Below are 25,994 nucleotides of genomic sequence, written 5' to 3' on the forward strand. Positions count from 1 at the left end.
CTAATTAATCCACCCCCTCTAATTAATACACCCCCTCTAATTAATACACCCCCCTCTAATTAATCCACCCCCTCTAATTAATACACCCCCTCTAATTAATACACCCCTCTAATTAATACACCCCCTCTAATTAATACACCCCCTCTAATTAATACACCCCCCTCTAATTAATCCACCCCCTCTAATTAACCCACCCCCTCTAATTAATCCACCCTCCCTTTAATTAATCCACCCCTCTCTAATCCACCCCACTCTAATTAATCCACCCCCCTCTAATTAATCCACCCCCCTCTAATTAATACACCCCCTCTAATTAATACACCCCCTCTAATTAATCCACCCCCCTCTAATTAATCCACCCCCCTCTAATTAATCCACCCCCCTCTAACTAATCCACCCCCTCTAACTAATCCACACCCTCTAACTAATCCACACCCTCTAACTAATCCACCCCCTCTAACTAATCCACCCCCTCTAATTAATCCACCCCCTCTAATTAATACACCCCCCTCTAATTAATACACCCCCATCTAATTAATACACCCCCATCTAATTAATACACCCCCTCTAATACACCCCCTCTAATTAATACACCCCCTCTAATTAATACACCCCCTCTAATTAATACACCCCCTCTAATTAATACACCCCCTCTAATTAATCCACCCCCTCTAATTAATCCACCCCCTCTAATTAATTCACCCCCCCTTTAATTAATCCACCCCCTCTAATTAATCCACCCCCTCTAATTAATCCACCCCCCCTATAATTAATCCACCCCTCTAATTAATCCACACCCCCTCTAAATAATACACCCCCTCTAATTAATACACCCCCTCTAATTAATACACCCCCTCTAATTAATACACCCCCTCTAATTAATCCACCCCCCTCTAATTAATCCACCCCCGCTAATTAATATACCCCCTCTAATTAATACACCCCCCTCTAATTAATACACCCCCTCTAATTAATACACCTCCCTCTAATTAATACACCTCCTCTAATTAATACACCCCCATCTAATTAATACACCCCCTCTAATTAATACACCCCCCTCTAATTAATACACCCCCTATAATTAATACACCCCCTATAATTAATACACCCCCTCTAATTAATACACCCCCTCTAATTAATACACCCCCTCTTATTAATACACCTCCCTCTAATTAATCCACCCCCTCTAATTAATCCACCCCCTCTAATTAATCCACCCCCTCTAATTAATACATTATACACCCCCTCTAATTAATACACCCCCTCTAATTAATACACCCCCTCTAATTAATACATTATACACCCCCTCTAATTAATCCACCCCCTCTAATTAATACACCCCCTCTAATTAATACACCCCCCTCAAATTAATACACCCCCCTCAAATTAATACACCCCCCTCAAATTAATCCACCCCCTCTAATTAATCCACCCCCCTCTAATTAATCCACCCCCTCTAATTAATACATTATACACCCCCTCTAATTAATACACCCCCTCTAATTAATACACCCCCTCTAATTAATACATTATACACCCCCTCTAATTAATCCACCCCATCTAATTAATACACCCCCTCTAATTAATACACCCCCTCTAATTAATACACCCCCCTCTAATTAATCCACCCCCTCTAATTAATACACCCCCTCTAATTAATACACCCCTCTAATTAATACACCCCCTCTAATTAATACACCCCCTCTAATTAATACACCCCCCTCTAATTAATACACCCCCCTCTAATTAATACACCCCCTCTAATTAATAAACCCCCTCTAATTAATACACCCCCTCTAATTAATACACCCCCTCTAATTAATACACCCCCCTCTAATTAATACACCCCCCCTTTAATTAATACACCCCCCTCTAATTAATACACCCCCTCTAATTAATACACCCCCCTCTAATTAATACACCCCCTCTAATTAATACACCTCCCTCTAATTAATACACCCCCTCTAATTAATACACCCCCTCTAATTAATCCACCCCCCTCTAATTAATCCACCCCCGCTAATTAATATACCCCCGCTAATTAATACACCCCCCTCTAATTAATCCACCCCCTCTAATTAATACACCCCCTCTAATTAATACACCCCTCTAATTAATACACCCCCTCTAATTAATACACCCCCTCTAATTAATACACCCCCCTCTAATTAATACACCCCCCTCTAATTAATACACCCCCTCTAATTAATAAACCCCCTCTAATTAATACACCCGCTCTAATTAATACACCCCCCTCTAATTAATACACCCCCCTCTAATTAATACACCCCCCCTTTAATTAATACACCCCCCTCTAATTAATACACCCCCTCTAATTAATACACCCCCCTCTAATTAATACACCCCCTCTAATTAATACACCTCCCTCTAATTAATACACCCCCTCTAATTAATCCACCCCCTCTAATTAATACACCCCCTCTAATTAATATACCCCCCTCTAATTAATACACCCCCTCTAATTAATCCACCCCCTCTAATTAATCCACCCCTCTAATTAATACACCCCCTCTAATTAATACACCCCCCTCTAATTAATACACCCCCTCTAATTAATACACCCCCCTCTAATTAATACACCCCCCTCTAATTAATACACCCCCCTCTAATTAATAAACCCCCCTCTAATTAATACACCCCCTCTAATTAATAAACCCCCCTCTAATTAATAAACCCCCTCTAATTAATACACCCCCTCTAATTAATACACCCCCCTCTAATTAATACACCCCCCTTTAATACACCCCCTCTAATTAATACACCCCCCTCTAATTAATACACCCCCTCTAATTAATACACCCCCGCTAATTAATATACCCCCTCTAATTAATACACCTCCCTCTAATACACCCCCTCTAATTAATACACCTCCCTCTAATTAATACACCTCCTCTAATTAATACACCCCCATCTAATTAATACACCCCCTCTAATTAATACACCCCCCTCTAATTAATACACCCCCGCTAATTAATATCCTCCCTCTAATTAATACACCTCCCTCTAATTAATACACCCCCTCTAATTAATACACCTCCCTCTAATTAATACACCTCCTCTAATTAATACCCCCCATCTAATTAATACACCCCCCTCTAATTAATACACCCCCTCTAATTAATACACCCCCTCTAATTAATACACCTCCATCTAATTAATACACCCCCCTCAAATTAATACACCCCCCTCTAATTAATCCACCCCCTCTAATTAATACATTATACACCCCCCTCTAATTAATACACCCCCCTCTAATTAATCCACCCCCTCTAATTAATACATTATACACCCCCTCTAATTAATCCACCCCCTCTAATTAATCCACCCCCTCTAATTAATCCACCCCCTCTAATTAATACACCCCCTCTAATTAATACACCCCCCTCTAATTAATACACCCCCTCTAATTAATCCACCCCCTCTAATTAATACACCCCCTCTAATTAATACACCCCCCTCTAATTAATACACCCCCGCTAATTAATATACCCCCTCTAATTAATACACCTCCCTCTAATTAATACACCTCCCTCTAATTAATACACCTCCCTCTAATTAATACACCTCCTCTAATTAATACACCCCCATCTAATTAATACACCCCCTCTAATTAATACACCCCCCTCTAATTAATACACCCCCTCTAATTAATACACCCCCTCTAATTAATACACCTCCATCTAATTAATACACCCCCCTCAAATTAATACACCCCCCTCTAATTAATCCACCCCCTCTAATTAATACATTATACACCCCCCTCTAATTAATACACCCCCCTCTAATTAATACACCCCCTCTAATTAATACATTATACACCCCCTCTAATTAATCCACCCCCTCTAATTAATCCACCCCCTCTAATTAATACACCCCCTCTAATTAATACACCCCCTCTAATTAATACACCCCCCTCTAATTAATACACCCCCATCTAATTAATACACCCCCCTCTAATTAATAAACCCCCTCTAATTAATAAACCCCCCTCTAATTAATAAACCCCCCTCTAATTAATACACCCCCTCTAATTAATACCCCCCTCTAATTAATACACCCCCTCTAATTAATACACCCCCCTCTAATTAATACACCCCCTCTAATTACACCCCCACTATACTCCCTTGGATTACAAAACTTGCTCTTGTAAAAGCATCCTGCTTTACTCTCTGGACTAGTAGAGGTCTACCCACTGGAAGCTGGATCCTGGTCTTGGGTCCAGCGTGGGTGGAGGACAGCGAGACCCCAACCAAGCTGTAACGCTGGCTGTGGGGTTTACGGTGGTTATGGTGTCCAGTGCTTATGGTACTCCAGGATTACTAGGAAGCAGCGATTGACAGAGGTAACCGGTCAGGGTGTCAGTCGGACCGTCACACATGGACTTATGCTTTCATAAAAAACTTTGCAAAGATGCCACCTTGTCTTCCATGTTCATCAGTTCTGCAGGCTGAGCCTGTGTCAGTACATGAAGCTTTATCTACTTTGTTTTAACTTGGAATGTAGTTGTTTTAAAATATTTTAACTTTTGCTCTTTGCTTCTCTTTCCATACCTTATTTTGCACCTCTGTTTATCATGCCCTAATAGTAAAGGACTACCCCTTTGTGTGTTGTCACCAAACTGACTAAACTGATTTATTGATGGGGATACTTTCTGTTAATGTTTAATAATGGATTTCAGCCTATTTGCTGTGACATTTATTATGTTGGGGGCATTTTCTGCCTAAATCACCTCCTTTCTCGTGATTTCTTCCCCAATTCTACCAGGAAATGATGGAAGAAGATTAGGGGCCCTCACTGCTGGTAACATTAAGAAGTGGGTTCTTTTCTTACCTGATATTAAATTCCAGAAAGACTATGGCCTCGATTTAATATGCTTCCCAAATGATTCAATATTGTTAGAAAAGATTTCAAATGATATAATAAAAAGAGTCATTATAATTTAGGCTATGGGAAATTTTGTAGATAAATCATTTAGACAGTTTTCCAACATTGGCCATATATGTAGATTCTGTGTAGCTTTCAACATGCTGTATGTATCACATTAAACTAAACAGAGGTAAATAAACAGCATTATTTATTTTTATGTGTTCCTGGGAGATGATGGGATCAAGCTATAGTAGTTACTTTTAACTACTGGCGTTTCACGGAGGACAGAACAAATTAGGACGGTTCCCAGAATGGTGCTCTCGCAGATTTCTGCACCTTGGATCCCTGGTGGGTCCTTACAATTTTAATATCTAACTGGTATTATTCCCTCCCCTTGTCTATTATTCACACTTCATACCTTTTTATAAAAAATATTCTTTAATTATATATCATTCCACATGAGAGTAAGACAGTTAATAGGATATTGCCAAACAGGACTGACCTATGACAGGTTACATACAGTAATTGGCTTGTGTTGGAAACATGCAGAATGAGGTTTTATATGAGTTAAAAGACAATATATCACATTAAAGTAATTATGAAGTTGCAAACCCTCTAGGGCACATTAGATTATCTCAATATATATATGTAACTCACTAGTGTTTTTGTGCTACATGGGGTCATCCCCACCAGGGGCTTACATTGTACAAACAAAGTTCACTCTAGCATTATTGTAGAGGGAGTGGTATTGGAGACAGCTAATGTAGAACTATTTCTAGCGGTTGACCATAAGTATGCATCATTAACGTTTTATGTAACGGTAAACAGTAGATGAGGAGTGTAAATCTACCCATTAAGAGATCACAAAGTATTGAGAAACATAAAAGGAAACTTAAAAGAATAGTAATGTTGTAGGTGGTGTAGACTTGAAACTCAGTTCATGGTGACGGAAAGTGTGGCACCCTGAAGGATGAGCAGGTTGTGCCTCAATGTTGGTCTCTCAGGTGATCTCTCCTACTGGTAAGGTGCGCTGAGAAGGTCTAGGGGTTACTTCTGCTACTTTAGAGGGGTCCAGTCTGGACAGACTTGTGCTGTTCGCTTGCTGTGGTTCCTTCAGGCCTAACTGGCATACGTTTGAGTCCAGTTCGTGTGGGCTCCTGGCCAGTAGGTACTCCCTTGGTGTACAAATATAAGTAGCCTCGGCACCCCCCATTGATAATGAATATTCTTGGAGTGCAGGTGTTGTAGGCATGGTTGAAGCATTTTTTCATCAGCTAAGAGTGCTCTTTGTTAGATCCCGGAACAGCTAGATGTGAGAGTCCTCAAATACAAGTGGAGTTCTCCCTCAGGCAGCTGTTAACAGTGGGGCCTTTTCATGGCGAGTCTGAAACTGCAGTCCGCAGTGGCAGTTGGGGGTGCATTCACCGGTTTTGGCAGGTGAAACATTCTGTCCAGCTTCACAATTTTGGCCTGTTTAGGCTGTAGCAGTGTGGCGAACAAGTGCTTCAAGAAGTGTAGGAGATCAGAGAGGCCTGTGGTGTCAGGGACCCCACAGAATTAACACAGAAGTTGAGTCTCTGTCTTTTGTCTTCCAGTGCTTTCCACCTTCTCGGCAGTCGCGTATCGTGGGTGCTTGTCGAAGCCTCAAGGAGAGTGAGCCTCTTAGCAGTGTATTTAATGGCATCCTTAAAGTAGGCCAGTTCAGCAAACATGCAGTAACTGGTTCGCCGGTCTGAGGTGTCTTGGCCTTTTGTACAGATAATGGGCCCATTGAAGCTCCCTCTCCAAAATCAAGATAGGCGTCGTTGGAGGTATCAGAGGAGCCCTCTTCCCCCAGCGCCATTTTCTCCCACGCGACCCGCTGTGAGTTCTGCAGTAGTTCCACACTTCATACCTTTATGAAGAAAAGCAGGTGGAAAATATTTATATAGTTCTTCATTTTTACCCGTTGGTTGTTTAGTCACATAAATAATATCATAATGGGTTTTTGGGGGGGAATGCTCACACTTATTCTCGTGTTGGTCTTATAAAAATATGCTAATTCTTGAATTCACCCATATCAAGTTGCTGCTTTCTCCACAGTGTTTCCTTCTGGATATGTTCAATTCATCAGTTCAGGGTTCTGAACATTATTCTAGCAGCTCAAACCAATATAGTGAGGCATTTCAAATTGGCAGAGACCCCTCCCCCAGGATCCAACCATAATAGGATGGTCCATAGAATGCTGGGTTCCCAGGAGAAATTCTGAAAGATCTTCCTAGCATGAGACCAATGGTACACAAGGGCAACTTGAAATACAATAAATATTGTCTCTCCCCGCATGTTCCTCCTAGTTTCCCTTCCAAGTTCCTGCCCCTTACTTCCGTCTCTGTTTCTTCTCCCAGGGCAAGTGTAACCTTTGTAGAGATTTTGACAAACTATATATTATGCTTCTGTTGTTTCTACAGTTTAGATAATCATACAATTTTAATGTAGAGTCTTCTTCTTCTAATTCATGTGTGTTATTTTCAACGTACAAGCATTGATATGCCCTCTACTTTTGTGTCTTTATTTAATTTTTTATAAAATGTAATGTATGTAAAATTATTACCGTTAACATCAATCATATGGCTCCAACATCTTCCATAGTGCTTTACAATTTTATATAATGTGTGTCCTTAAAGGACCACTCTAGTGCCAGGAAAGCATACTCGTTTTCCTGGCACTAGAGTGCCCTGAGGGTGCCCCCACCCTCAGGGACCCCCTCCCGCCCGGCTCTGGAAAGGGGAAAGGGGTTAAATCTTACCTTTTTCCAGCGCTGGGCGGAGAGCTCTCCTCCTGCTCTCCTCCTCCGATCCGCCTCTTCTCCTCCCCGTCGGCTGAATGCGCACGCGCGGCAAGAGCTGCGCGCGCATTCAGCCGGTCACATAGGAAAGCATTCATAATGCTTTCCTATGGACGCTTGCGTGCTCTCACTGTGATTTTCACAGTGAGAATCACGCAAGCGCCTCTAGCGGCTGTCAGTGAGACAGCCACTAGAGGAAAAAGGGGAAGGCTTAACTAATTGATAAACATAGCAGTTTCTCTGAAACTGCTATGTTTATAAAACAATTAGTTAACCCTAGCTGGACCTGGCACCCAGACCACTTCATTAAGCTGAAGTGGTCTGGGTGCCTAGAGTGGTCCTTTAACAAAAATTCCAAAAGAAAAAATTCGAAATTTGCTCAAAAATAACCATTTTTTTCTCTTTTAGGATTTTCCACACAAAGATGACACAACAGATGCAAAACCTCCAGCTTACACAATCTAAAAAAATAAGTGCCCCATCTTCTCCAAATGCAGCAAAACGTTTGTATCGAAATCTGTCTGAAAAGCTGAAAGGGAGCCACTCCTCGTTCGATGAGGCTTATTTCAGAGCCAGAGCTGACCGTTTCCGTAAACCATCTGTGGTAAGCAACATTAATCTTTGTAAATTAATGTACTCTGACATTTAAATTGTGTTTGCATTGTTTCCTTAGGTAATTGTTTACAATAACCTAAGCAAGTCACTTCACAAAGTACACCTTTGACCGTTACCTTCGCTCTCTCTCGGAATACTAGTTTTCTTAACATTCTAACCTTATTTACGGGTTAATAGGACAGTGAACATCAGTGAGCTGGGGGATTTTGGGATCATTTTGGCTTTTATCTCCCTTTTCCAAAATGTTCATGTATTTTGCCTTCCTAGCCTTCCTGCTGCCATTCATGATCCTCCCCCCTTGGTGGTACACACTACACATTACTGGGGGGGGTGACTCTGTAATACCCCAGTACATTAGGGCCGGATTAACATAGGGGCTGATGGAGCTGCAGCTCCAGGCCCATGGAATAGGCCCATTTAAAAAAAAAAAAAAAATGGGCCGGCATTTGAGGCTGCCTGGCCGAGATACCGGTAATACAAATGCAAATATTTTCCTCAGTATAAACGGAGATTACTCTGCAATACCAGCGCCGGCCAGTAGGGGTCACTGTGTGTGGAGAGAGGCAGGGATAGGAAGTTACAGCATCAACCTGCCTCTCTCTACTCACTGACACGCGGGGAAGCAGCTATACAGCACAGAGAGTCCAGACAGCAGCTCTGAGCCTGAAGAGACAGACTACAGCTCAGGTATGTGAAGGATGGGGGGAAAGGCAGCAGGGAGACATGGGGACACTGAGACACTAGGGGACACTGGGAAACATGGGGACACTGTGAGACAGGGGAACGCTGAGACACATGGGGACGCTGTGAGTCATAGGGAGACACATTGGGACACGAAGACACTAGGTACACAGTGTCTCCATGTCTCCCAATCTCCCCATGTCTCCCAGCCAGTGTCCCCAGGCTCCCGGTGTCCCCTAGTCTCCCAGTGTCTATGTCCCCATGTCTCTTAGTGTCCCCATGTCTTCCAGCGTCCCCATATGTCTGTGTCCCCAAATGTCTGTGTCCCCATGTCTCCCAGTGTCTCCATGTCTCCCAGTGTTCCCATGTCTGTATCCACAAGTGCCCCCATGTCTCCCAGTGTCCCCAAGTGTCTCAGTGCCCCTATGTCTCCCAAGTGTCTTAGTGTCCCCGGATCTCACTGTGTCCCCTAGTATCCTAGTGACACAGGGCTCTGTAATTTCCTAGTATACACAGCACATAACTGGGCGGGAAAGAGAACTCTGTAATACCCCAGTACACACTAGAGCAGTGGTTCCCAACCAGTCCTCATGGCCCACCAACAGTCCGAGAGTAACATGTATCACACTGTTTTATTCCAATAGAGATACTTACAAAACCTAGATTGTTGGTGGGTCTTGACGACTGGTTTGGGAAACATTGTACTAGACGTTGCTGGGAGACTCTGTAATATCCCAGTATACACGGCACATTACTAGGAAGGCTCTGTATTGTCCTCACTCTGTAAAAACACACTGCACATGTCTATTCATTCCCATTATATATTCATTTACAGTATAACTCAGACTCTCCACTGACTTTCGAGTTACATAGTTACATGACTGAAAAGAGACTTGCGTCCATCAAGTTCAGCCTTCCTCACATATGTTTTTGCTGTTGATCCAAAGGAAGGCAAAACCCCAGTCCAAAGCACTTCCAAATTTGCCACAAACTAGGAAAGAATTCCTTCTTGACCCCAAAATAGCAGTCAGATATCTCCTTGGTTCAAGCATCTATTACCCCACTAATTAGAAATTATATCCCTGTATATTATGTTTTGGGAAGTATTTATCCAATTGTTGTTTAAATATCTGTATGGACTCTGATAAAACCATCTCTTCAGGCAGAGAATTCCATATCCTTATAGTTCTTACTGTAAAAAAACATTTTCTTTGCCTTAGATGAAATCTCCTTTTTTCCAGCCTAAATGCCATAGGCTGCTCACTGTTTAATAGACATGCCCCTACTCGCGGTATAGCGAATAGGGGCATAATTTACTAATACTAAGTAATCTTTACTTAGTATTAGTAAATTTGGCTGAAAGACCAATTCATGTCTTTCAGCCTTTTAGTAGATAGCTCTCTAATACCGTGGGAATTAGGGAGTTATCTACTTATTCATTCCTGTCATTACATTGACTGGCTAAGTTACTTACATTTTATATGAATGTATGTTACTCGATTGTTGTAAGTGTTGCAAATGCTTACAGCTGAATCCTGGCTATGTTTGTATACTTTTTATTTAAAATTGTATACAGTGTAACATTCTTCTTCTTCCACTGGGTAAGTATATTAGTACTTAGGCAATACTGTGCTCTGGAACTTCGGGAATTTTGAGAATTCGGCAATTCATCTATTCGGACATTCGGAAGTACTCGAATGTCCGAATTGCCCGAAATTCGTCCAAATTCACATTCGGACCGAAACAAATTGCACATGTCTATCAAACAATATGAATGTGTGTTCAGTCTTACTCTGTAACAGGAAATGTAATGCATTTTGCTAGGTATTATGTTGAATTGGAAAAGAATTAGAAGCAGGAAGGTGGACCAGCTATTGCGGTAAGATATAGAACTGATTGTTCGATACTTGCTGCTCTTTTGGCTACTTCTTTGGCACAGTATGTCAGTATGTTTAGAGACCATCACCTTTCACATACATTGCTCATGACATTGTGCAATGCACAGAACACACTCTAAACATTATGCATTATGAAATTACATATAATCTATAAGGTTCTGATTTCTAGGTCCATGGAACTGATTGATTTTACCCAGCTTTTAGACTGACCCATCTCAAATTGTTTAGTGTATTGGACTTTAAATATCTGTGTATTCCTTGCATTCATTGTTATCAATAAAAGTTATTGCATTTATTTTTCATTTATCATGTAGGCTTGTAGTCCAGTATTGCATTTTGGTTGTTATCATGCAATCTTATTGTTCAGGAAAAATACAAAAATGTGGGTTAAAATTGCTACTCTTTATGTGCCCCTTTTGATCTCAGGGGTCCCTACACACACCACTTTGAAATAGTAGGTAACTCCTGCAGGCTAACTCACCTTAGATGACCCTATTGTTGCCCATATCTTTTAATTGCTGGCTTATAGTGATGGAAGCTGATATCAAGAACTTAGAAACATCTGGAAGGTACATGTTCATTCAGTAAGTGGGTAACAATCATTGCAGAATAGAGGTTAATAGAGTCAGGTGTCACAGCATGTCTTTAAAATGGAAAATACAGACTATCCCTGCACTTTTCATAACACCCACTAGGGTGTTGTTCCCAATCTCAAATAAAGGTAAAATGAAGCCCTATGTACTCAAGGGTTACTAAATTTTAGAGTTGGATGTTATGATCAATGATAGAAATGTTGGACTGTTGTGCTAGTATCTTGCGGAAGAGTGACGTGATCTGTGATCTACTGGCCAGGAACACCACCTGGATGACTTGTGGAAAATTGAATCTGACAGTGGCATAGACTTTATACAAATCAGAAAAAAATCATTTTAATGCTTTGGACTTGCTGAGCACAGTAAGATAAAGTGGAAACTATACAGCTTTTAAAACTGCAGAACAAAAACTCTGCAGGTATTAGTATTATGAGTCTGGGTGGTGTAAGAATTGTGATTTAGAGAGTTTACTACCAATTAAACCCCTTCATCCATTTCAGAGCTAAATCCCCCAGTCAAGGGATACAAGTGCTACATTGTTGTCAGGCACCACTATGTATCTATCCCAGACTGGAAAGGGGGTTATCATGGTCTCGCAACTTGATCCTTACACCAAGAACCATCCCTCCTACTAAACTCTTTGCTACATCAAGGATATTATTATTATTATTATTATTATTATTCAGTTGCTTTTCTCAAAGTACATTACTAAGCCTTTCTTCTTATTTAGTTTTGTTCAATATCTGGCTACATATCATGAACAAAACACATTTTAATATGTATGAGATCTCTTTATACGTATCTGTGATGTTTAGGGGCTTACTGGATAGATACTGAATTCTAATAATTATACCATTTCTCACATATAACTTTGTTTCCGACGTCTGGAGCAGATATATTTGTTTCTTCTCTTGGCATTGGAATCATTATATTCATCATAAGCTCAAGGTAAAAGAAGATATTCAGATCATTCCATGCTTTTTTTTCCAAAGCAGTAGAGAAATGTAGCTAATAAATAAGGCATTAAAATCATTGTATTGTCTACAATCCGTTATTGAAAGAAAAACTCAGATTCTTCTCCTGGAATTAACTAAAATATATGCTAGCTACCCAGTGCTGTGCTAGAAGATGCTTGCAAGTCTGTACATGCTATGTTTGCCTTTAAATTATTGTTAAAGGAACACTATAGGGTCAGGAATACAAAACACTAAACACACTGTTTAGGTCTTTCCTCCCTTATACCCCTTAAAAAGCTGTAAAACTCGCCTTTATTCCATCAGTTTGCTGGCTCTGCCACTGACTCCTTGGCTGAGATCATCAGTACTGACGATCTTAGTGAATCCAATGCTTACCTTTGGATCTTGGCCAAGGAGGCGGGCCGGGGGGCAGAGCCAAACGCCGCACTGGCCATTCAGCATCTCCTCATAGAATCAATGCATCTATGAGAAATGTTCATCATCTCCATGCAGAGTGCGTTGTGCAGCACTGACCCAGGAAGCGCCTCTAGTGGCCTTCTGAGTGACTGCCACTAGAGGTGTCCATAGGCAGCAATGTAAACACTGCCTTTTCTCTGAAACGGCAGTGTTTACATTGAAAAGCCTGCAGGGACAGGCAGTAGACACCAGAACAACTACATTAAGCTGTAGTTGTTCTGGTTACCATAGTGTCCTTTAAATCTAAACTGTGTCTTAGTATCCTGAATTTACATATCAAGTAGAATATCCTCAAGTAAAGATTCTAAAGCATGATTACAGTCCCTGTATATCTTCTTTATTACTATTGCCTGGTTGATAACATGTGATAGGAATGGTTAAGACTGATTACAGTCCCTGTATAGCTTCTTTATTACTATTTCCTGTTTGTTAAACCATCGTGGGAATGACCAACATATTCCGTTTACTCTTAGATGCCAATTGGTTCATGGACTATATCTAAAGGAATTCCGTTAATAAATCATATAGGCTAAAATGCTGGTGTCAATTAATTAAAGATATGAGCTTGCCTGGCAGTCTATGGTATTGTAAATATTCCTGCCAGTATTGCTGCATTAAACACACTTACCCAGTCTTCAGTTCTAACAGTCATTTGGAATAAGCTGGAGCTGCTAGTGCAGTCCAGAAACTCTTTGCATGTGATGCTACACATAATAAAATAAAATTTATTTTAAAATATATTTTATTACGTTAAATAAAAGCACTACTAAAAGATCTCCTTTTCTTCTGAAGCAACTGTTCCACTTTCAAACACACCCAGCCTGATCTTGATCAGAAGCTCCGATTAAAACTCATTGCTTTGCTCAGAGAAACTGGCCAATGTTCCCCTGACCCAGGGAGGGGGTAGAATGAAAAGTGCATTGTTTTTGTACAGAGCCTCAGGCAGTGCGAGCAGTAATAAAGGCAGTCTGTGTGTGGAGGTAGATATGATGAATCTGTTTGGGGTAGAACCTTGGACATGGCCTACAATACAGATCTTTGGTTGGCTTTCAGTCTATCTCTTTGGCTGAAGTAAGCTATTTATTCATGGCTCTGCAGGGTGTCTGGAACGGATTGTTAAGCTAAAAATACAAAGTCTCTCTCTGTATGACCTTCGTAAGGCTTGTGCCATAGCATTTATAACTGTCTGCCTGTTCGAACACTACCTATGCAAGACCATTATTACCCACCGTAAACTACAATGTGTCCTTATTACCTTCTGCAGATGTATAGAGGCTACTATTCTGCTAAATACACGTTAAACATATAATGTAGCTTTGTGTGTAGGCATAATGAATCCATAAGAGCTATCAGGCTTGCTGCACTGGGGTAGGTAGATAACCCTTACAGAACAGATGGTATAAATAGTTCATTACTAATAACCTGTACTACATAAGAAGAATAAACTTTGTGTTAATAAATTGATTTTTATCTTGTGTGATGTTATGAAAAGCTGTCGCCTTTTGAGCTTTTTTTTCTCTGTAAATAGCCTTTACAGAATCTAATACTTTCTGTTACAAGTGTGCAGTAATATTCAAGGCCTGAACATTATTAGTTTGGGATTTAACCTTCGCAGAGCTCTGGGACATTGTTCTTTGTTTGACAGATCACATTATGTAAGCACTTATTGACCATCATTGAGATATAATGACAACGAAAGAGTTGCGTCAGGAAAGAGGTTTCTGGTGACAAAATTATAAATAAATAAAAAAAATAGTCTCTGGGCATCCATAATACAATGGGCAACTCCTGATTCCATAATTATAGCTCCAGTGAGAGATGGGGTTTTAATTACGACTGTGTTCATGAACTGCAGCTACTGCAACAGTCACAGATCTCTCATCAAAGCATTGTATGATAGCAGACACAGGAGGTGATGCTCTATTCCTCTGTCTGTAATAGCTTTGTGTGAGATGTGCCCTGCTAGCAGACCCGGGTATCTCTTTAAAGCGCTATAGAGATCCTGAAAGATTTCTCCTGGGGAAGCTGTGTATCACGCAGTGCTCACAGAATGAGGTGTGCCTGCTAGCAGGCACAGATCTCTCCACTGCCAGCTGTATTACATAGCATGGGCATGCATCTATCATGTGTTACAGACATAAAACAAGTAATGTAATGTTCTATTATTAGAGAGGAGTGATACAGGTTTTACCAGAAGTCACAGATTCACAGATACCTGAAGAGTGGTTAGACAGCAGAGGTTTTGACATACTGTCTCTTGGTCTGTAATAGACAGTAGAGAGATCAGGTGCAGATCTTCCTGTCCCTATTCTTGGTCCCCAAAGTGTATTACCCCTAGAGGTTTCACTAGAAGGGCAGCAGAAAATGTCCTTATCAGTTCTACCTCTGTAGAGAAATCAAAGCGAACCTTTTTGACGCTATATTGTTCGTGATACGAAGACATGTACTGACATCTCCCTGGCTGTGTCTCTTACAGGGTTCCATATGGTGTTTGTATATTCTGCAGAAAGCCGTAATCCGGGGTAAATTGGAGAGCCCTTTATGTTGTGTAGTATTGCAGGGAACATGTGTGTTTCATGCTGAATCTCCTGTAAACATTGCTTCTATTCCTATTTTATGTTGAAAACCTTTAACAATATGTGATTGGGAGTTTTACAAACCTAAGAACCTTAACTAGTAAATTAGCTACATGAAATTTAGAAACATGTGTTCAGCACTACTATATTCCTTTGAGATTCAGTGCACAAAAACATAAAAATAAATCAGTACTTCATTTCACTCCTGCTTTCTATTAGCAATAAAAAAAAAAGACCCCACACCCTTGCAGGCAATTTTACTAGTGCACCACCAATGTTGTACCCTATGCAGCAGGTTACATATACATGTTTCCCTATTATAGATGTGTTTTCCATGTAATATAGTGCAAGGGGTCAAAAGGCACTAATGCAGCAGCATTACGTGATGGTGTCATAGGGTAAGATGATATGCTTTCTTACAAGAGCACTAAGGTGCACCTTGTTAATTTATGTTCTGCTATCTAGCTTTAACAAATACCCACTAAAGCACTACTGACTGGGGGGATTGGAGAACAGTGAGTTGGCCATGTGCTGATATATTGATTAATGATTGATGTAAAGATTTAGTAGATATTATTGTGAGTGTTACCATGTCAATTCAGGCTGCTGAGCATGGAACACAGACATCATTTGCTGTGCATCGTAATTTGTGATTATGTGTATGTGGTAAGCCGTGTAAAGCAGGTGCAGTTTTAATACTGTGGCTTAATAAATGTGTTTTTTTTTTTGTTGTTCACAGAACTTTCAGTGCAATGAAGCCCTGTTCGAGGCAGTGGAGCAGCAGGACCTGGACGCTGTACAGATTCTGCTGTATCAGTACACGTCAGAGGAACTGGATCTAAACACTCCCAACAGTGAAGGGTTAACTCCACTTGACATTGCAATTATGACAAATAATGTGCCTATTGCAAGGACCCTCCTGAGAGCTGGAGCCAAGGAAAGCCCGCACTGTGAGTATCCAGGCAAGGGAAATGGGAGACACATTGATAAATGTCAAGGTACTGCAGCAGGAATGAAATGGAAAGCTTCTGATTTCCTCTTTAAAATCCATTCATGTAAAGAGCAAAATGGAATAAAAGTGTAATTTATTATTAAAATGAGAGTGAAATTGGAAGTGCTCCATCTTGTTTATGATGCAGTGCCTGGGCATTTTTCTATTAGTGCGGTGGATATGGGACTGGTGGAGTCTCTTGGAGGAGAGCATTGATGCAAATGTGCAGGCTGTGCTGGGATTTTGAGATTTACTGATCTGATCCTTGATACAATTTACAAAGAAAGTGTTACAAAGGAAATTGGTCCACTTATCCAAAAGCTTTGCGTTCATTGAGCCCACATATTTATTATTCACCAAATATTTATTTTATTGATGGCACATTTTCCACCAATCATTACTTTTATTGAGGCTGCGTGTATAGCAAGCATTACTTTTATTGAGGCTGCGTGTATAGCAAGCATTACTTTTATTGAGGCTGCGTGTATAGCAAGCATTACTTTTATTAAGGCTAAGTTGATACCAAACAATACTCTTATTGGAGCCAAATATCCCAAAAACGTTACTTTCATTGGGATCGCTCATCCAAAAGCATTGCCTTCATTTAGGCCACTTATTCACCAGGAAACGCTTTAATTGGGTGACGTGCAAAAATTTTTAGGTTACTAAAACAAATACACAAATAAATCTGACTGAATTTAAATCCTCATTAAACCATTTAATGAGAGAGGATGATCAAGGCAATAGCTTTGACGATGGATGACGGCATCAATTTAACGTCCCTTAATACATTATGTGGTAAGTTAGCTAGCTAGGTAAGTAGCTGGTTAACTTGCTAGATAAGTAGCTGGTTAGCTTGTATTTTAGTTTAGTCATTTGTCGGAAGGATGCATACACTTAAAATTACTGCCTGAAATATGTTTAAATGCCCTCAGTCAAATACCATAGCTTGCTTAATCTGTTATGTATTTATTTGTCCATTTTTTTTTGTATGTACAATGTTTTGGGATTATTCAAAATGCTAGTTCGCTTAGACATGGGACCACTAAATTTCAATTGCTAGGTTGCCAGCCCCCAAATTAAGCACAGACTCTTTACAGTTTGGAGAGAGCTATACCATTTAACATCTGTACTCGTGAAATGCAGATGAACACCAGTTGTGATATTTACCTACACTGACTCTCCCACTGTGCGCAAACTCTACAGTCACGATGCCATGTGTTTGTGTTTACTGCGTTAATATTTACAGGAGAAATTAGGCATAAGGCTATCCTAACTATAAGATAAGGTCAGAGACTAATAAAAGTATTTAGAAAATTGGGCAGACTAGATGGGTTGAATGGTTCTTATCTGCCGTCACATTCTATGTTTCTATGTAAATTAGATGGTAAAATTAAAAAAGGAACATAACGGTTGAAATAAACAGATTATTACGTGTAGCAGGTGGAAAAATGCAAAAATTACCAGCGTTCTGCATTTAAATAACCCATAAAGCCCAAAGATTAGAGTGTGAATGGTAATAAAATGATGCAAACCTGAGAATAATTTTTATTTTTAGCTACTTATGACTCCTCCTGGAGGTTTTAATGGCTTTATTTGGGCTTTCATAATGCCTGCCAAAGAAATGAATACTGTTCTGTTCTGTCCCACCCGCCGCCACCTATCATACATTGTCTTGCTGTAAGTAAATGAAAACAAAACAAAAAAATCCCTCTTATTTGGGCTCTTGCAGACTCCCTGATTTCTCTGTTTGTAAGAGCAATATGTTCGCCAATGTTGTCTTAATTATTCATGATAATTGTTTACCCTGCGTTTGGGCTACCCATGCCTGCTTACCTTCCCATTAACTGTGGTATTAACTACCTGGCTGCCAGTGACCTTAAATTATCAAAGGGCGGCCAAGTGAATGACTGACTGTTTTCAGTAGTTAATTATGGGATTTTTTTTTTCTAAATAGAGCAAAGTACATCCATCAGAAGGTATAATCAGTAACATTATATAAGAAAATAATTATATTCCTAGCAGTAGGTGTGTGAAAGAGTTAAAGTAGTGTAGTAAAATAAAGACATGCTTAGCAGGAGGCACAGTGTGAGGGGGTTAACAGGTTCAGATGTTACTTTTCCCCTCTGTTAAGATTTGTATTGGGAGGCCCACTCCGTCTCTCTGCTATTGCTAATGACTGCAGGCAGCACAAAGCGTCTTTAATACCAAGTCGGAGCGCTGCTCGGCCTTATGGGTACCAGTCAGGAAATGCTGTTAGACAGTGGACAAGCTGGAGCCAGCTGTCAGAGGCAGCTGAATCCTCGGCGGGCTGTGTCACTAGCAGAGCCTGGGGCCGGACCATGCCCAAAACACCAAAAAAAAAAAAAGAGGGATATTACCATGCGTGTAGCAAACCCAGGCATCAGCTGAAACAAAGTACAGGCCAGGGAACCAAGCCGAATTTTCCTTTCACTGTCAGCTAGATCTGTCAGGCACTGCCATTCATTGACTAACACTGCTGTATAGAAGCTACAGTCATTAGTTGCCACAAAAATATCCGGGGGGACCAGTGAGCTGAGGGGGGTAGGGAGTGGGGGGGGGGGTGCAGGGGTTTGCAGAAAGATCTGGCTTCGGAATTTCATCTTTTACTGTCATTATATGGTGACTAATGGTGTGACTGCGTACACGTTTTATCTTTATTATAAGAGTAAAATCTGCATCTAAGTATTTTACCAGGAATTGTAGAGTGTATCCTGGTGGCCAAATGCTGGTTCTCCATAGTTGCTGGCTTTGTGATTAGACCATTTATGTATTTTATTTGTCCTGATTTTTTTCCCCCCCATTGTTTTGTTATACAATATTGTCTACTAGGACCAACAATCCGTGGAGTTTTGTAAAAAAGGGATAGTCCCCAGAATGTTGTGACTGGGCACTGCATGGTTCTTACTGTTTTCTTGTCTGTTGTAAGAGCATATTTTCTGGAAGTTACCAAGTTTATTCCAGTAAAAAAAAAAGAAATCAAGATGAAGTTGTAATTGGCAGCCAAACTCTTTAATACAGGCTAATGTAGAATTGTTACTGAAAATTAACCAGAAAAATGGAAAGAAAGAAACATGTTTTATAAGCTCATCTGGTTCCTTCAGCATTGGCCCCTGTCTAACTGCAAAATGTGTTAGATCTAGCGCAACAAACTCTAGAGTAGTGTCGAGAGTGGTGTGATTGAATGTTGGTGAACTTTCCTGCGATTACCGAGTATTCCAGACATTTCCCAAAAATATAACTTTCATGTGTTATAAACTTATAGGAACACATCAGGCTGGAGTTGGCCCATTATGTAATGCATTATTTAGACAGTGCATTAAAATCATAAAAGATTCACATCAAGTGTTCTTGCATTTGCTGCAATACTCTAGTCTTTGTGGATTCTGCAGTGTGTCCCCTGCAAATGCACACAGCTTATGGGATAAACAGTGATGTATGATCACAGCAGATGGGGACTTAAAATTAGGTCCTCTTGCCTTTTTAGTGTGTCCTAAATGGTTGAAAATTGTACTTTTTTAATCAGAGCAGAGGCATCTACCCACAATAAAATGTTTGTGCAGCTAGAAGAACTTCATAAGAATGAAGGCGTTTGGAAGAACATAGAGTACTATATAAGTTACAATTGAAAAATTGGTGAAGCTAATGTTAAAATTAAAGAAAAGGGTCATTAAGCCAACACCATGTAGATCATCAGGTTTATATTATGCAGGGCAAAATATGGGCTAGCCACTGGGCTGGTGCCTGCAAACAAAAACCGTCCATATCTTATTTAAAAAAACAAAAACAAAAAACGAAGCCTTTATCAGCACGAATACTTCTGTTGGTCTGATGTAAACAAAATTAAATTGTGATTTTTCTTTATAATGTTTGGGTGCAGTTTTTTGGGGGGGGCTGTGTGTCACGTTATTCCTTTAAAAAGCTCAGCTTCTCTTTTAGCCATGTGGTTATGTAATAAGCCATTGTGAATACAGGGTTTTATTCTGAGTGAACTTCCAAGAAAGCTGGAAGGGAAATAAAAGAACTAAACAAAAAACAACCTTCAATACAAACACTGAATTCTGAGAGCAGATTGCAGTTGGAAAAAAAACATAGGTCACCTAGGTTTTATTATTTGGAAAATCTTTGTGTTGTGTGTTTTTGTAGGTGTAAGGTTTGAATCAGTTGATTCGTGAAAATATCTAAAACCTTTTCAAAGTGATGGCTGCGGTTGGTCGGTGTGTCTAGTTTAAAGGGTTACTCCAACCACCATGACCACAGTGATTTGAAGTGGTCATGGTGGCAGCCATATGTACGTGCAGTGTTTCTGCTTGAGATATTTGTAATTGTGTGTTGGGGCTAGTTGCACCCCCAGCACACGTGACGTTAACAGCCCAGAACTCCGTTCCGGAATGCCTAATGTGAGTTCTGTGCATAAAAAACATCTGTCAACGTTTTCTTTTGTTTTTTTCTTTTTTGTCTTAACCACTTAATGGCTAATTAATATTTATGTTGTCATAATAATTTGTTCTGTTACGAATCCTATACTACTCCCCCACCACCCCCCATACCCCAATTGTAATTAAGCAGGACCTTCCATGCTGGCATATAGTTTATAGGGGGTAATTTAATTCATAGGGGGGCAAAAGGGGCACTCATTAAAGGGACAATATAAGAACCAAAAGAACTTTAGCTCAATTATGCTTTTTTGTGAATAGATAATTCCCCTGCAATATCACTGTTAAATCAGTTTGTTTATGCAGCCCTAGCCACACTTCCAATGCATGTTCCTCACATAGCCTCCAAAAATACCACATTAGTGTATTTATTTTAGAAATTCTTATCTTCTGCTCTTTTATTTGGTCTAAAAGTTTAAATGAATGCGTGACCTGTCAGATATTGTTAATATAATGATAATATGGAAGACGTTTTTTTTTTTAAATTCAATTTAATACAAATAAATATTTCAAAACTGTTATTTCATCTAAAAATGTACATATAGATTGAATTTACGACAATTCACACTTAAGTAAATAACCCTAATTATGTTGAAAATAAACAACTTTTGATATTTCGGTATCTTCCACTGTTTTAGGGATGCTTATAGGTGCTATGAAGAGTTTTTTATCTTATTTCCAACCACATTCTATTTCTCACCCGAGTCCGCAGTGAGCTGTCCCTGCTGAATTCAGTGCTGGGTGCAGTGAAAAGTGCACCAAGTTGCTGAATTCAGTGCTGGGTGCAGTGCAAAGTGCACCAAGTTGCTGAATTCAGTGCTGGGTGCAGTGCAAAGTGCACCAAGTTGCTGAATTCAGTGCTGGGTGCAGTGCAAAGTGCACCAAGTTGCTGAATTCAGTGCTGGGTGCAGTGAAAAGTGCACCAAGTTGCTGAATTCAGTGCTGGGTGCAGTGCAAAGTGCACCAAGTTGCTGAATTCAGTGCTGGGTGCAGTGCAAAGTGCACCAAGTTGCTGAATTCAGTTAGGGTCTAACACTGAAAACTTCCCCTGTGGACCTTGCTTTGTCTCTAGAGAATGGCGCTTGCGTCCAAAGTTAACTCTTCTTTCAGAATAGATTGACATTAGGTGACAACAAGGCAAAGGGCTGCCTTTCTAATTGAGCGATGTTCAATAATGTTCTCTCTAGCAGTGAAATTAAAATTTATTTTCAGTGTCTTAATTTCCAATGTGTCACATTATATTTTCAAATTTATTTCACTGGCTTTCAATTTGATGTGACGGCCCTGAAACTCTTAATATTTTGTACATATTACACAGAAGCTTGATTTTCTGAACAGCTTTGAGAGCAAACAGTACTTTACTTCTTTGAAAGATATTGGTGGATACTTTTAGGTCATGTCTAAAACCTATTTGGTTTCAGCTTCTTATTAAATACTGGACTGCCAAAGTTTGACAGCTTAGTCAAACACTTAACCTGTTTCAGCTCTTGAGGTTTCAGAACGAATCATTTTTCCTAAACAATGTGGCTTTATTGAGAGCGAGGTAACTCCAAACTGTAACCTAGCACTGCGGATTTGTACTCCGGGACAGACTCTGTGGTCGCTATCTAAAGAATACAGACCATGACAGCTTCCTCTGTGACCACTTTTACAGCTGTAGTTATGATTAACAGAATGAGAGATAGTATCTAGAGAATCCCTGGTAGTCCCCCGTGGAATCCGGTTATATTATTATTATAAAGAACACCCAATCTGGAAATAGTGATGGATCCTCGAAATAACTGATACCAATATGCAAAGTTCTGCTTGTGTTAAATGTAACAATTTAAGTTAGGTAGTTGGGATATCTACATTTAAAAATTCAAACGGTTGAACACACGGACAGGAACATAGCCCAGTCTCAAATAGTGGCCATATGATTATTGTACAGATTCTGCATTGTCAATGAAAGTATTCACTCCCCTGTCTTCACTCAGAATGTAAAAAAAAAAACACCTCCTGAATTGTACAGTTGGAGGTGGATCTTTTGAGTGCAATATCTATTGCATATTTCATATTTAAACAAATTTCTGGGCATAAAACATCCTTGGACCTTTAAGTCTGTACACTACAGGGATTATATTTCCCATCCTTGGCTGCCCTTTGCAATCAAACATTTTAATGAAACTTTCTAATAAGAAGAGCCATCGGTTGCGATGGTGATTGCTCCGCATTTAGACCTTGGTCCAAGAATTTCTTTCTAGACAGAACTCACAGAGTTTTCTGTTTATTTCTGAGAGCGTTAAATGGGATGAGTCTTACTACATGGCTTAGGGTTAGACTAAGGTAATAGTTTTGTTTACATGATAATGAGAGGAATTGCTGATTGGGAGGTTTATAGTTTCTCATTGACCACCATTAATACCTATCTTGGAACTGCCCGTGTGCGTCCTCGTTAGTAGGAAAGACTGCAAGTGGATCCCCTTGTTTGTAATTTTTGGACTTGATGTTGTTATAATTAATGATCCATTTGCCTTTAATGTTGCTTGCCAATTGTAACAATTTATCATAAAAACATTATTGACTTTGGCTTGCCCCATTAGAGACCGGCTTACTGGTAAGGATACATTTCCACTGAGCGTAGCTAATTTATTAGTTTAACGGAGAAAAAAACAAGTCCAGCATTTAGATATGTGTTTAGAAAATGAAAGCACATGTTTTTAATTATTACATATCTATTAATTTGTTAAATAAAAAAAAGATTTCTCATGTAACAGAAATTCTTAAAACCTCAGTTACGTCTGAAGTTAAGAAAATGCCGAAAACATTGGTGAACATTTATTTGTTCCAAATTTCCTGTGCATAAAAAAAAGCGTTTGGCTGAAGACAATAAATATTGCGTTCTGCATTTTTCTTTTTTCTTTTTTTTCTTTTAAAGTTCAGGATCGCACATGCAGTGGGTGGGGGAAAGAAAAAAAACATGTTTTTTATTAGGAGCATTTTAAGCGCACATATTCTGCCAGAGTGAAACTATTTAGTACAATAATAAAAAAATACATATATAGTTAGGCCTCAACATTTACACAAGAAAAGGAACACCTTAACTGGAGCTGAAATGTTTAATGTTGTTCCATGCAGGCAACTCTACATGGAAAATTTGAAATCATTTCTCTTGTTCTCGACTTGTTGACATAAGATATATATTTATATTTTATTTCTTTATTACTGCCTTTTGCCTTGTTTGTGGTTGCACCTTGCCATATCCTATATTTGAACCTTGTTTCTGCCGCTGGTAATCGGCCCTGTAATCCTTGCAAGTTGAACATTTTTATTATTTGTGTGTGTATATATGGTGTTCACAATTATTATTATTCAATGTGAGCAACATTCTATTTGAAAGGTATATATATGTAGGACTATACCATATGGGTACTGAGAACTTTTGTCAGAGTATAAGTTATCAGACCATCTGTGAACATTTCTCACAGAGAATAATGTATTAATATTGCTTTGATTGATCTATATGATATTTATGCGAGTGACCTTCTTTTCCTCTGTTCGTGCTTTTCTAAAAATGATGGTAATTCTTCCTTACTTTATCTGAACAACATCTCGAACTTTCTTTTATATTCAACCCAGTGTTAACTATTTCAACACACAACAGATAGATAAAAAGTCCCTAAAACCTTGCTTACATTTTATTGTCCAAACCTGGCTTCTAATCAAATGTTATCTATTTATATATGTTATTATTTAAATTTGTATTTATTTTTGAATTTTATTAAAGATTGGTTCAGAAACAAACACATATATGATGTTTTTTGTTTTGTTTTTTGTCTGCGTTTCTAAACAACCCCTTGTTGGGTAGTGTTGTGCTGATCTGATACCATTTCTTACATTACATTTTTTATTTTTTTTTATTTTTTGTATAACATCCGTATCCAGACCTCTGTGTATATATGAGTCATGACACAAGAACTGGTGAGTAGATTGATGATAACGCAATCTCCCATAAAACACTAGAAAATTATACAAGCTATCAAAATTTTCAAAATGAAGTTTGTGTAATAATATATACACTAACGTTTGCATTAAACGGCTCAATAAAATAAGGCAACACTATAAGGGCCACTGTATTTGTTTGTCTGTTATTAAGCAGCCACAAATGGAAAAAAAAGTCTGCATTTAGAAGGGCACGGCTAAGGCAGGGGCATGTTTTCATCAATATACAGCCTGGCTACTGCAGCTAAGTTAGTATCGACTTTTCTGACACTGTCTCATCTCCGAAATATACAAATTTCTGCCGCATAGCTTAACTTCCTCAACTATTGTTCTTCTTCTGCTATCTCAATCTACAAATCACTCCACTGACTCCACTGGAATCATGCCCATGTTACTTGTCTTTTAACGTCCTTTATCTGTGACCTTTGTCTCATCTTTATCTTACAAATGGGCAAGGTCATTTGTGCCTACTGTCTAGGTTTCCTTCATAATACAATCATATTAGTACTTTCTTCATAATATGTCTGACACCATCAGACTGGAGCTATTTATATATATAAATGGTGAGAATTGCCTCCTATAAGCAGTAGATTAGTTTAGGAGACACGGAAATTGGATTATTGTACAGTGTTATGCTGAACATGATATGGCCATATAATGTGACCACATCCCTTTTTTAATTAGAAATAAGAAATTACTTGTAAATTAGAAAGTGGTTTTAGTTTATCTTTCAGATAATATGTATTGTGTATGCCCCAATTAGTCGATACGTCTTTTTATAGTATATAAAATGTCTTAAAGGATGCAGGACACATGGTTAGACTGTGATCTCGAGCTGGGATCAGGATTCCTGTACGTAATGATGACTGTGGACATTAAGACGCCAAACATTCCTTCCTTGGGCACACAAACAGTGTTCTGTATTAGAGCATCCATCATCGGTATGAGATGACCCAGTAATACGAAGACAACGTAGGAGGTAATTCCATGTTATTTACCCCTTGAGTGCCAGCAGGCCTTGTAGCACATTAAAGTTTGTTTGTACAATCAGAGGAGAT

The 25,994-nt window shown here is 39.4% G+C and overlaps 1 protein-coding gene across 1 annotated transcript in view; it reads left to right on the plus strand.

Annotated features, from left to right (window-relative positions):
* ANKFN1 (ankyrin repeat and fibronectin type III domain containing 1) overlaps positions 1 to 25,994 on the plus strand; it is a 233,172-nt gene that overhangs the window by 27,312 nt on the left and 179,866 nt on the right. The window contains exons 2-3 of the mRNA XM_063453345.1: positions 8,120 to 8,315; positions 16,247 to 16,457. Of these exons, the coding sequence (XP_063309415.1) occupies positions 8,136 to 8,315; positions 16,247 to 16,457 (391 nt within the window). The 5' untranslated portion in view covers positions 8,120 to 8,135. The remainder of the gene's footprint in view (positions 1 to 8,119; positions 8,316 to 16,246; positions 16,458 to 25,994) is intronic.

The sequence above is a fragment of the Pelobates fuscus genome, chromosome 5, assembly GCF_036172605.1.
Source record: "Pelobates fuscus isolate aPelFus1 chromosome 5, aPelFus1.pri, whole genome shotgun sequence".
NCBI classification, from domain to species: domain Eukaryota; kingdom Metazoa; phylum Chordata; class Amphibia; order Anura; family Pelobatidae; genus Pelobates; species Pelobates fuscus.